Source organism: Salmo trutta, chromosome 13, assembly GCF_901001165.1.
Source record: "Salmo trutta chromosome 13, fSalTru1.1, whole genome shotgun sequence".
Lineage (NCBI taxonomy): Eukaryota > Metazoa > Chordata > Actinopteri > Salmoniformes > Salmonidae > Salmo > Salmo trutta.
Window position 1 is genome coordinate 64912515 of NC_042969.1, and position 14201 is coordinate 64926715.

Here is a 14201-nt window from a genome sequence, read left to right on the forward strand (position 1 = left end):
GTGTAACATGGGACTACTTAAGGTGAAATGGATAGTGTAGCCTACCTGTACCTAAATGAAACGAGTGGCTATTATCCACAGGTTGTTGACAAGGGATTGATTGAATTATGATTAGACAAGTATGAAATTGTTAGGCGTGGGGTATCCTGAGTAACCTGACCTGGATATGGGAAGTATAAAGTCCACAGAGTGGAAATTATATTTTCAGTCAAAACACATGGTTATATGACCACATTTTCCCTGCTTTATGCAGTGTGAAGTTGGTCAAAAAGGATGAAGAAAGGAACGGAGTGTGTGCTGTTCCCCATTACTGACACTTGCTGGATTGTAGAAGAAATGACATAGAAGATTAAATCACATATAGCCTTTGTGCTGCCCTGTGCTTAGTTAGTGTGAATAAAGTGAAGTAAAAACGATGTTTACAGCTATAACTGATTGGGTACACCTAATATAAAAATGACATGGATGTGCTTTGTTTCCGGACAATATAGATCAGAGTTCCAGTGTTTGATACTGATTCTCACCAGTTGTGTTGTTGGTTCTGTGGAAAAGCACAGGTCAAATAATGACACAGATTGTTCAATAACAGCAATGGGAAGTTGATGTGAATTAAACCATTTTTTAAATGATTAGGAGGTTTAATAAGAGGGTAACAACAATAATTATTATATAACAATATGTAATGCCCTCAAGTATTATTTTAATACATAAAATAAGATAAAATGAAATCTCTATGTGCATCATTAATGCTGTCTCCTTAATTGTTGAATAAACTATAACAACTATAATTTGGAAAGTGAAGTGAACTTTATTGAAAACAACTGCATTGCCATCATACACAAACATATTCTGTGTTGTTTGGGTTGTTGATGCTGGGTTATTAGTTCTGGGTAATTGAGACTGAAGGCATAGTTTAGTAAGAGAGTGGCTTTCAGATAGTTATTTTTAGACACCCGTGAGAGTAAATATCTTTCCTGTTCATCTGTTCTGTTGTATAGTTATCACATGTTAAGGTTGAACATTTACATTTGCGTAGCTTCATTGAGGCTTACAGAAGTGTATGAGTTCCTTAAAAGCCTCTGCAAATCCCAATTTTGGGATGGATACCACCTTATTATATCTAATAAATAATAAATTAATATTCTAGAAGAATGTGTAAAATACAAAACATTAAGATTAAATGTGCAGTATGTAAACTTAACATGATGAACAAGAATGACATTTACTCTCACGGGTGTCCAATAAGATCTATCTGAAAGCCATTCCCCTAATAGGCCACACCTCCTGAAAATAACCTAAGGATTACATTCAAAAAGACCCAGCTGATAGGTCAACCCAGCACGAAAGTAAAAAAATACCAAACTGAAGGTTAAATAAAACCATGTTTGGGTAATCCCAACCACCCAACATGTTGGGTTATTCACGCAACCCCACTGGCTGGGTCAAAATAAACCAGCTTGTGTTCTGTCCAATATTTACCCAGTGCTGGGTAACCAAAGAACCCGAATTGGGTTGTTTTTAACCCAGCATTTTTTAGAGTGTTGCATTTGAGATTATGATAATATTGGGCACTCTCTAATTCACTGATACACATATCCAAAGATGCTAGTATTTATTTGGGCAGTGGGAGTACAATGGCTGATATCACAGAGGTGATGAGTAGCAGAGTGCTGACTAAGATAACTTGACTTCCAGAGCGATACACCAGGCGACCATTCAACGGCTGGACTGGGCGATAGGTTCCCACCATAGGCTTTCCATCAGCAAACTGAAGCCGAGAAAATGCAGCAAGCTGTATGACACAAAGATAAGAAAAAACATGTTAGACATACAGTAAAAAAATACAACTCAATAAAGACATACAAATAACTTTATGGACTTTATTTTGCAATGCATTTACTATACGTTCACTGACAGCAGGTATAGGTATAATGTCAGGTATAAAAGTGACCTAGGTAAGGTGAGGTGTAATGTCAAGCAGTATACACCTGTTGCCTGCTGAGAGGAATGGTATTTCTGAACACGGTCCAAACTACAGCTTCTTCACAGGGAGGTGTGGTGAGAGAGCCCTGGTAGCGGAAGTAGCTGGTCATATTACTCTGAGAGGGGATGAACATGTCCAGGGACACATCACTCAGGGTAGTGTTGGAGTCTAGAGGTGGACACAATAAAGACAATGAAACAAACACAGGGTAAAACTATCTTAAGTTGCCCCTATGGAACTACACAGTAATAATTTAAGGTAAAGTGTTGCCCAATACAGTTTATGATGAGAGCTGTAACTGGTCTACAAAATAGGCTACTGTTCATACTACTAGTGATTGCTAATAGCTTTATCGAAGACACTGTGGTTAAAAAACAAGGATTTTATTACTTTGTATCTAAACTGTCAGCACACTATCACATAGGCATATCCCTGTATGATCCGGAACATGCATCATTTAGTACCTGGATCCATGCTATTTAAGATACATAACAATAGTTGTTGTCTATAAGCTGACTTACTGGGTATATTGATTGTGTTCAGAGCATTTATGATGGAGTCATATTTTTTGTTGGAGCTTCCTGATTGCTGAAAATATAAGAGATATTATCAGGATTATCAGAGAGTATCATCTATCAAATGTCATATAAACCCCATTTTTTCATGTTGTAGAACATTTTATAAGATTAAGCTGAAATAATACCTCATAAAAGAATCCTAGAACTCCAACCCCTGCAAGGTCTTTCAGAGCTTCATCCAAAGAGTTGTACTCCTCTTTTATGTTTACTATATGCAGCTGAGGACGTCAAGAGATATCACTGACAAATATGTCAAAGATTGCAATAAATGTGAATTTGCAAAAGTGTACGTTAATGTGATTGATGTATAATTACTGTACACATAACGTAGTTTACAAAAGTTAAATCAGAATGGCTGATCTGAATGCTCATTTAAATTCATCAAGTAAGTAGTACACAATTCACTTTGTTTCCTATTCTACAGGCATAGTGCGAATGAACACAAACTTATCATCATAAGCATAGCGTCTTGCTTCTTCTTTTCTTTTCTATTAGCCATGTGTGGAATAATAATAACCTTAAGGCCGCGTGCGGGGTTCGATGACAGCTGCTGTCATCAGCATCTGGCTATGGGGAACATTCCTCCGAGACAAGGCCATACCCCAAACCATTCAAAATTCCATATTGCATTTGGTCTCTGTTGTCCATTCAGTTAAGCCTGTACTCGATTGAACTGTATCTAAAAGACCTAAAACTATGTGATAATCCTAAATAAATATCAGGAGTTTGAAAATACATTATGGTGTATTATGGGAATGTTTCCTTTCTTTTGGTCATCAAACCTCCATGGGATATCGTTCTCCATCGATGGAGTGTTCTGATCCAGGGCCTCCATCTTTGCCCAAGTGCAGGTGGAGCTGTACTGCCTTGTACGGCACAGCCAGATCTCCACCCTGTACTTTTGCTGTGGCAGGCAGGTCCACCTGAACTGCAGAGAGATGAAAGCTTTATTCCATGTAAAGGGAAATATGTGGAGTCCATAAACGTTGCATGTACTGTACCATTGTAATGTTAAGCTAATGTTATGGAGCTTTGAGCTTAGATCAGATCTGTGAAATATCAAGGCATTGAGTGAATAAGCCTTGCTATTCGTGTTCAATACAACTACAATACACCATGCTGATAATACTGTAACATATGCAGGGGGTTCTGTACTGTAAATGTAAATGCAGCATCTATATCAGGGGCCCACGACCCCATTTTGAAATCTGAAAATTCTCCCCACCCTAACCATGTGAAAAAAATTATGTAAATAACAGTCAATGTTTACTTTTTATTTGGGGCTATGGAAGTCAATTGAAAAACATTGTAAAGGTATTTGATTGTCTTCTCAACTTACCATCACATACTTTTAACGTGGGGCTATGACAGTCAATTGCAAATTAGTCTGACATAATGTTGCTTATCTCACCACCACTAATGAGATGGGTGTGGCTTGATGCATGTCGTGCAGGGGGCGTGGTTGACAGTACACACCTCATCTCTGCTGTCACATCCAACCTGGATTGATATTTGGTTTTAATGCAGACGAGAGCAATAAATCCAGCTTCACACATATGAGCTGGCAAAGGGTACCATGAGTTTTAATGCTCAGGGGGAGACGACAGGGTATTCCTTCGTAGTGACCCGTGAATGTGTTGTCTGCAGCAATCGGTCACAGGACATCTCGATCAGCTGTTCAATTTCAGTTAGCGACATGTCAACAGAGACAGGATCACACAGTCAAATGGATTGGGAAGTAGGTCCCAAGGTGCTCTTCCAAGCATTGGAGGTGAGCAGTCATCACTCGTGTGGGACACTTACTGATGCTGTTGTCTGTTAGAAACATGCACAGGTGAGGGAAGGGGGCATGGTTCGCTTTTGACTCTCTACAATAATAATTATTTCCTCTGAATCCACTGAGTCGGTCATTCACTCATCTGTAGAATGTTTTTGCATTTCCCCTGCATGCTTGTGTGTGTTCAGTATCCCAACTATGTCTGTTACATAGGCAAGGAGACACATTTTCTTTTCAATAAACAGAAAGTCAACCAAGTCTGTTTGTTTTACCTCCATTGTGAATGACAACAGTTCCTATCTCAATAAAAAAAAATATTTCCAACACTCCCCCTTGGTAACCACCAAGCCTCGTGTGAAATAAAACATTGTCTTGCTCTGATCCTATATGTCCACATTGTGTTGTGAACAGGCATGCGCGCAATGGATGTGATTTGATGCCGTTTACAATCGAAGTTACCTGCTGCAGTATATCTCAGAGTTCTGTGCCCAACTTTTTTGCCGCCAGTTGCTCTCGGTGTATCATACAATGTGTCCATATGGCAGAGGGAGACACATTCATAACTAGAGTACAGAGGCCTTCCCGTTGTCCTGTCCCATCTGTGCAAAAGCCCACCATTCGATCCCATGGAATCTGTTTTTCAAGAATATAGCCACATAGCACACTGAACATCCCCTGTGCCGTTTCATGCTCGGGAGATATGTCCTCGTGAATAGCATCCCGGGATATGTATAGCAAACAAAATTCAATACATGGGCATCTCGGCCCTGACAGCTAACATCCATTTGGAGAGAATAAGCTGGGGAGTTTGAGTCGTTCAGTCAGAGTTTCCTGTTGATTGCCAGCAATAGCATAAATTCTTTGTTAAACAGTGTTATCTGACAAAGGTATTGATATGAGTTCATGTGCTTCTGCCTGTCCACACAGTTGTTTTCACCATATCAATTGCGGCCGGTAATACCAAAGTCTCTGCAATAGTGTGTGGTTTCATATCGTAGCAGGCCTAGCCATTCACTGTGGGAATGATTCAAGCGCAACGGTCAAGTGCGGACTTTTCCCCCTGATCTAAGGGAGCTCTCTGGTTGAATTTTGTCTTTAATATTTGAATAATTCTCATTTAGATATTTAAGGTTAACCACATTACAAAGCTTTTGAGATACAAAGATATTATAATATTTATTTTTCTTCAGGATTTGGTCAATTCTCCTGCGACCGCATTTTCATATTAGGCGACCCCTTGTTTGGGAACCACTGATTTATATAGACATTATTATTATTATTGTTTGTTTTTTTCACCCATTTTTCTCCCCAATTTTGTAGTATCCAATTGGTAGTTACAGTCTTGTCCCATCGCTGCAACTCCCATACAGACTCGGGAGATGCGAAGGTCGAGAGCCGTGCGTCCTCCGAAACACAACCCTACCAAGCCGAAAGGCTTCTTGACACACTGCTCGATTAACCCGGAAGCCAGGCACACCAGTGCCTGGCCAGTGTCAGTGGAAACACAGTCCAACTGGCAACCGTGTCAGCGTGCATGCTCCCGGCCCGCCACAGGAGTCGCTCGAGCGCGATGGGATAAGGACATCCCGGCCGGCCAAAGCCTCCCCTAACGACGCTGGGCCAATTGTGCGTCGCCTCATGGGTCTCCCAGTTGCGGCCGGCTGCGACACAGCCCAGGATCGAACCCAGATCTGTAGTGATACCTCAAGTACTGCAGTGCCTTAGACCGCTACGCCACTCGGGAGGCCGATTTACATAGAAACTCACCAGTGCGACCATTGTTTGTGATGAAACTGTGGAAGGCCTCTTGGTACCCAGTGAATGTGAATGGTGTAAGGCGTCCATCTGGTAGAGTTCTTCTTGTCACAATGTTAATGGGGGACTGGGCTTTTCCGCCACATGCCTCAGCAACCGTTGTCCAACCATCAGGTCCTTCACATGAGTAACGAGACAGAACATTGGTTATGTTTAAGAACTTTGATTCCAATGGGTATTTTAGCATATGTACTGAATGTATATGGTTTACCTATGCAGTTGCCACCACATGTAACCTGGGACTGGTAGCACCAATCTGGAGAAGGGAGTTTTTGGACATTAACCATTTTTTCCCATTGAATGCAATGTACTGACAAAAATGTCAAGCATGTGACGCACATTTTTACCCATTAAATGCAATCTATTAACAAAAATGTCAATGGGACACACCTTTTCCCATTGAATGCAATGTATTGACAATGTCATATATTGTGAAGTTTTCCTTTTTGAAAAAACGTGACAGGATGACGTTTTCCTATGATATCATGTTGGGACATCATGAATCATCCAATGGCATAAATGCTGTTTGAGTATTTCACTTCCTAAATTCAAAATAAATGACATAAGATGTGTTGCAAAGTCCAATGTTATGGTCCCCTTTGTCAATCAGATACAGACAGCTGTAAAGGAACACAATTTTAGTGGCTTTTGACAGAGACCATTACCCCAAGGCAAACAACCACAGAGGCAGGCCAAAGTACAATCAAAAGTTATTGATTTTAAATCCAGCTTTTACAACAATGACAATACACAGTATCACTACGGTCCGATTAGAAACATACAAAGGGCTAGGATTTAGGGCTAACTATGAGCACCGGCGCAAACTAACACAACAGTTGATTCACTCATGGAGCAGTGGCCAATGTTTGTTTGTCTGGCTCTTTCCGAGCAGGGTTCGTTCGTTCAGCTCTACCCGAACAGGGTTCATTAGTCGATGGCTGGTTTGGTCATCAATGGCAGATTTGGTTGTCGTTGCTGCTTGCTGGACTGTCTCTTGCTCTACGACAGGCCTGCTGGGTTGTAGCGTCAGGCGTGTCCCCCGTGTATGTAGTTGTGGGGGACACAAAACATACGATTACAGCATGTACCGGCCAACAATTGGAGTCACACTTAAGCACTTTACTTTAGTAGTGTTATTGATAGAGTTGTGATTTGTGTCTTTTCCCCACAGCAGGTGAATATTGGAGAGGAGCAGCAGCAACGAGGTGGACGTCCGTCAGTCGAGAGGTCCCCGGTCCGAATGCCGTCCTGAAGGTAAGTTCCAGTTCCTTTTGACTCTAGTTCTGGGGCGGGTTTAGCTATTTGTTTGGGGAGGGAAGAGGTGATAGGGAATTGGCAACAGCTGTCTCAATATCACTTTAGTCCATGCCAATCTGTGGAATCACAGCACACCATACAAGCAAGCAAAATAGTCAGTCCGGAACACATTGAGATAAAAAGTGTCAAACACAACGTAGGGCGGTCCAAATGATTAGCCAAGCAAGGGAAGTTTGCAACGTAAGCCCTTCAGCCTTCGTTTTTAGTCAAGTTTGCGAGTGTACAATTATGTTCACATCGGGGCCTGAAACTCCCCATAATTCAATTCGCGACGATTGTACATCCGCTAAGAAAAGTCAGCCAAAAATTAAAACATCAACGTCAATGTATGGAGTCAACATACAAGCGGAAGTAAATAACGAATGTAAATAAGTTTGAAATTGTGCTGCTAATGCACATGACGACACAAATACGTATCGTAAAAGTAATGATGTTTTTGTTTGGTTAGCTTTTGGAAATTGTAGAAATAAAATATTTTCCTTCTTCAGAAGTTCCAGCTAAGCAGGCTAACGTTATTTAGCTAATTAATTTGCTAGCTATCATACAGCAGGCGTATATTAATAATTCTATATTTAATGTAAGTAGACATACAATCATAATTGACTGTAGCACATATAAAACACCCACAAGCTACCGGTGCCTGAAAACACAATCATCGTGGGATGAACGAGTGACGAATTTCCGGGCAAGGGTGCTCCATTTAAATCTGCTCCTGCCACACCCTCTAGTGCTCATCCGGTGTATCCTTGACCTGCCGCCACTCCCCCAGTGCTCTCTCCCTCTCCCTCTCTTTGTGTGTGTGTGATTGTGTGGGTGGGTGGAGACAGGTGTGCTGGAGTCAGAGCAGATCCCCACCAGCTGCAATCTGTTCCATAATCAAGACCTCTACAAATTCTCAGTCCTGCCACTTCCACACTGCCAGATTGTGATCTCTGCCCAGTCAGTCTATGTTTCTAGCCGTTTGTTCCTGTTTTCCCTTGCCTGATGCTGTTTTCCTCTCCGCTACAGTTCTGCCCACTTTGACTGTGGTCCCTGTCTCCAGTCCGACTTCTCGTCAGTCCTGCTACTCTGTCCTGGATTCCCCACTCTACGCTCCCTTGGATTCCCCTCTGGACCTGCTTACCCTATCCCCACACTTCTCGCTTCAGCCTCAGCACCTGGTTTCCAGCAACCCGCCCGAGCTTCCCCTGGCCTGCACTTTTTTTAATTTTGAGTGTTAACTATAACCTAGGTGTCCTCTTTAACAATGTCTACAAGGCTTGCTGCCACCAAATGGCAGCAAGCCTTGGGATGTTAACTTAATGCACATTCTACCCACTCTTTTGCTAGTGTAATCCCTCCAGTCGTTTCTAGACCCAAGTTCCATACCTTTTTGCATGTTCTACAGCCCAACTTTGAATTATGTGTTATAAATCAGGGGTTATACGTTTTCTTGTTCTTAAACTGCAAATTGCACCTGCTCCAAGCACTTCGAGCACATTGGTGGATGCACTGCCCCCCTCGCCCCCAGCTCCCCGTCTCCCTCTCCAGCTGAGTCTGACTCGCTAGTACGGCATCTAGCTAGTGGATGTGCCGGTAATGATGCTGAACTGGTGGGATTAATAGCAACGCTGCTAGCTAAGGCATCGCTATCAGGAACAGTTTGCCCCTCACTCCTCTCCTCCAGCACTGACAGTTCTCTGGCTTGTTCTGGGTTCGATTCACCATTTTCTCTGAATTTCTTTACTTAAAAAATGTCATCAAACTCAATTGCCTTTTCTAATCCATTTTTTATTTGGCTTTCCCACGATTCAAATTCAGTTGGGAGATGACCAGCTTAGGCTACGTGACGTAGCCTAAGCTATAGTAATGTACATAGGGACCTCTTCACTAGCTAACCACCACTACCAAGACCTGTGTCAAGATCAGTTACTTACCCCACCGGCCCGCCCCATAACTTCTATGTACAAATAAGATAGGTCTGGAATCACTGTGGCAGGATAGGATGATTACACAGAAGGATGATTGCGCTTTTACAAGATGGTCTTTCTGGGGGCGGGAGAAATAACAAGGAGACAACTTGATTTAACGCTCTCCGCTATTATTAGAATGTTACAGTGCGAACAGTGAAACAATTCATAAATCAGGCTGCGAGAGGTACCGGATCCGGGCAAATAGGTGCCCGGAACAAGCAAAGTCGAATCTGAGAGGAAATTAAGCACTGCTTACTGTAGTATCCTTCTACTTTTTCTTCTTCTTATTATTGTTTGCCTTCCGCTGCCACCTGTAGGGCCAAAACTGTACAAGTTACCAAGTCCAAAACAACTTTAAAAAGTGCAGGCTGACCTGTCCACAGGTTGCTTGAAAAAAGTTTTGATACTCTTATACGTTTCACACTACAACAACAACCACAACTACTGACAATGTGCATACTGTAGGGCCCAAAAGCCTGCAACACAACCACACAAGCACTGACCAGAAATATTGACAACAACCACACAACTACTGCTCACAACTACTGACCCCAACAACTACTTACCACAACTACAGACCACAACCACACAACTACTGAGCACAACTACAGACCACAACCACACAACTACTGACCACAACTACTGACCACGTGGCTAGCAATCTCTGGTCCGCACTAGCTCGGTCTAGCTCTGGTGTGCTCTAACTAGCTCTGTTCCAGGGTGTTGATAGTAGCTAGCTAGCTCTGGTCTGCACTAGCTGTGGTCTAGCTCTGATCCGCACTAACTAGCTTTGGTCCAGAGTGTAGCTAGTATCTAGTTAGATCTGGTCCACACTAGCATTTGTCTAGCCCACACCAACTAGCTTTTGTCCAGGGCGTTCCTAGTTGCTAGCTCTGGTTCAGCTCTGGTCCAGGGCGTAGCTAGTAGCTAGCTAGCCAGCTCTGGTCCATACTTGCTCTGGTACAGCTCTGGTCCATGGCATAGCTAGTAGCTAGCTAGCTATCCCTGGTCTGTGTTAGCTCTGGTCTAGCTCTGGTCCGCACTAACTAGCTCTAGTCCAGGGCATAGCTAGTAACTGGCTAAATCTGATCTGCACTAGCTCTGGTTATCCAGCTTGGCAAAAATGCTTGATTTGATGAGGCAATTCTGACATTTTGCATGGCATTATACAATAATTTTGTCCAATTTGTCATGAAAATGCATTGAAGAGGGAAAAGGTTTGTTGACGTGTGGCTTGATTTATGCCTTTATGTGTGCATCAGTCCTTCATGGTCGAATTGCTGAAAAAAATGCAGAGTAGGTGAACAGATGATCTCTGCATGTGTGGTTTCAACCGTGAAGCATGGAGGAGGAGGTGTGATGGTATGGGGGTGCTTTGCTGATAACACAGTCAGTGATTTATTTTGAATTCAAGGCACACTTAACCAGCATGGTTACCACAGCATTCTGCAGTGATATGCCATCCCATCTGGTCTGTGCTTACATTTACATTTACATTTACGTCATTTAGCAGACGCTCTTATCCAGAGCGACTTACAAACTTAGTGGGACTATCATTTGTTTTTCAACAAGACAATGACCCAACACACCTCCAGACTGTGTAAGGGCTATTTGTCCAAGAAGGAGAGTGATGGAGTGCTGCATCAGATGACCTGGCCTCCACAATCACCCGACCTCAACCCAATTGAGATGGTTTGGGATTAGTGGGACCACAGAGTGAAGGAAAAGCAGCCAACAAGTGCTCAGCATATGTAGTGCTCAGGGTTTAATTTCAGATGTGCCAACTCAGATAAATGCACTATAGCATTACATTGATGTTGGGGACTCTGCCAATCGAACAACATGTCTATCGAGTGATTCCTGAAAAGATAGAAAAAATCCGCAGTGAAGTGGAGTTCATGCTTGAGCACGGCATTGCACAACACGGCAACAGTCCGTGGAGTTCACCCTGTAAATTAGTAACTAAGGCAGATGGGTCTCTGTGGTTTTGTTCAGATTTTTTGCAAACTCAATGCCATTACTAAGTCAGACTCGTAACCTTTGCCCCGGGTCGACAATTGTGTAGGCCGTGTTGGCACTGCCAAGTACGTTAGTTAGTTCGACCTGTTGAAGGGATATTGGCAGGTCCCTCTGAGCGTACCAAAGAGCTGTCTGCTTTTGTCACTCCTGATGGTTAATTGTCCTACCTTCATCTTCCATGAGAAATGCCAGAGCCATGTTTCAAAGGCTCATGCACATAGTGCTACGTGGTCTAGAAAATGCAGAGGCGTATTTTGACGATGTGGTTGTATTTAATGTCACCTGGCCAGAACACCTTCAGAAAATTGAGTCTGTTCGAAACAATTTTTCCCTTGCCAACTTGACAGTGAACCTGTCAGAGTGAAATCGCCCAAGCATCAGAGAAGTATCTTGTGAAGGTGGTCGGGCAAGGGAAGGGCTAACCGGTCTTGGCAAAAGTGGAGGCCCTCAATAACCTTCCAGTGCGCAGATTCTTGGGAATGGCTGGCTACTACCGGGCATTTTGCAAGAACTTTGCCCAGCATGTTGCTCCAATGACAGTTTTGACGAATCCGAACGTCATTTTCCGTTGGAGCCCAGACTGTCAGGAGACTTTTAAGAAGACAAAGACTCTTTTGGTCTCTGCACCAGTGCTAGCTGCTCTGGATTTCCATTGTCTATTTGCTTTGAACGCCAATGCCAGCGATGTAGGAGCAGGTGCGGTGCTTCCACAGAAAGAGTACAACAATATCGAGCACCCTGTGGGGTACTTTTCAAAGAAATGGGCCTCATATCAGAAACACTACTTGACAATCGAGAAGGAGACACTCACTTTGGCACTGGCTCTTCAGCACATTGAGGTTTATGTATTGGTCTCTACCCCTCTTGTGGTCTATACCGTTCATAACCTTCTTATTTTCCTGCGAAAGATGCGCTCCACGAATCATCGACTCCTTTGCTAGAGTCTCATATTTCAGGAGTTTCCCCTTGAAATCAGACATGTCCGTGATAAGGACAACTTGGTTGCTGATTGTCTTTCAAGGGTGGGCAGTCAATACGTTTAGTGTTTGGTGTTTAGCCAGTGTGTAGCTCTGGCACACATTTTGTTTTGGCTGCACATTTTGGCGTAATGGAGACGGGTTTTGTTTCGGTTGGGCTCGTCAAAAGGGGATGAGAGTTACAGAAACGTACAAACATCAAAATGTACCTGTTCTTCAAAATGTCAGATTTTTAGGTAGCTATATAAAAATAAATAAATAAATGGAAAAAAGTTAGAGAAAAATGTATATTTATCAAAATGTATAAAAAAGAAGAGATCTGTTTTGTCTTGTATGAGAGACCGCCAGTTATCACCATGTTTTTATTGGCGAAAGCGATACATTTAAGTTGATTTTAAAATGGAAGTTGTTTTCTCTTGGTAAAAATATGGGATATATTTGCTGTCTTACCTGGAAAGGTGTTATAGGCTTTGGGGTTTTGTACAATGTAGTTTTTGATTTCAAGGTTGGTTCTGTTTGGGTGTGGCTTGCTCTGATTGGAAACATCCTCGTTGGTCAGGATATGTTGCACCTGTCACCTCGTTAGTCAGTCGTTAGTTTCACCTGTGCTGGTTTGCTCCACTTGCTTTTAGCTCAATACTGTCACGCCCTGACCTGAGAGAGATGGTTTATTTCTCTATTTTGTTAGGTCAGGGTGTGGGGTGGGCAGTCTATGTGTTATATTTCTATGTTGTCCTTTTCGTTGATTGGCCGAGTATGGTTCCTAATCAGAGGCAGCTGTCTATCGTTGTCTCTGATTGGGAATCATACTTAGGCAGCCCTTTTTCCCTCCTTTAGTGTGGGATCTTGTTTTTGTACAGCTCAGTAAGCCTGCAGAACGTGATGTTCGCTTTTCGTTGTTTATTATTTTGATTTAGTGTTCTGAGTTAAATAAAATAGAAATATGAACACTTACCACGCTGCACCTTGGTCTTCTCCTTACGACGATCGTCACAGAAGATCCCACCACAATAAGACCAAGCAGCGTGGTATGGACCAGTGGACATGGGAGGAGATTCTGGACGGGAAAGGACCCTGGAGTCAGGCTGGGGAGTATCGCCATCCGAGGGAGGAGATTGAGGCAGCGAGAGAGGAGCGCCGATATTACGAGGACCTATACCAACCCCGAGGCAAGCACGAGAGGCAGCCCCCCCCCCACCAGGTTATGCGGTAATGCGCACGGTGTCTCCAGTGCGCAGCCACAGCCCGGTGCGCTCTGTGCAAGCTCCCCGCAGTGGCCGTGCTAGAGTTGGCATTCAGCCAGGAAGGATTGTGCCGGCTCAGCGTTCCTGGTTTGCGGTGCGTCTCTTCGGCCTGGGTTATCCTGCGCCAGCTCTACGCACGGTACTCCCAGTTCACCAGCACAAACCAGTGCGGCCTGTTCCAACGCCCCGTGCTTGCCGGACTACGGGGGGATCCAGCCAGGACGGGTTGTGCCAGCCATAAGCTCCAGACCTCCAGTGCGCCTCCACGGCCCAGTATATCCTGCGCCAGTTCTACGCACTGTATCGCCAGTGCACCTGCACAGCCCAGTTCGTCCTGTGCCAGCGCCCCGCCCTTGCCGGACTAAAGTAAGCATCCAGCCAGGACGGGTTGTGCCAGCCCTAAGCTCCAGACCTCCAGTGCGCCTCCACGGCCCAGTATACCCTGTGCCTGCTCTGTGCACCCAGTCTCCAGTGCGTCTCCCCAGTCCGGTGAGACCTGTTCCGGCTCCACGTAAGAAGCCTCCAGTGATGATCCATG

General features: G+C 43.7%; 1 protein-coding gene across 3 annotated transcripts in view; it reads right to left on the reverse strand.

Annotated features, from left to right (window-relative positions):
* Positions 1–788: 788 nt before the first annotated feature.
* The window catches only part of LOC115206326 (carbonic anhydrase 4), a 28651-nt gene continuing 15238 nt past the window's right edge, over positions 789–14201 (reverse strand). For all 3 annotated transcript variants that reach the window (XM_029773127.1, XM_029773128.1, XM_029773130.1), the window contains 7 exons: positions 6366–6410; positions 6107–6271; positions 3345–3490; positions 2688–2780; positions 2506–2572; positions 1989–2152; positions 789–1792 (listed from right to left, as the gene is read on the reverse strand). In XM_029773127.1, coding sequence (XP_029628987.1) covers positions 1613–1792; positions 1989–2152; positions 2506–2572; positions 2688–2780; positions 3345–3490; positions 6107–6271; positions 6366–6410 — 860 coding nt within the window. In that variant the 3' untranslated portion in view covers positions 789–1612. The remainder of the gene's footprint in view (positions 1793–1988; positions 2153–2505; positions 2573–2687; positions 2781–3344; positions 3491–6106; positions 6272–6365; positions 6411–14201) is intronic.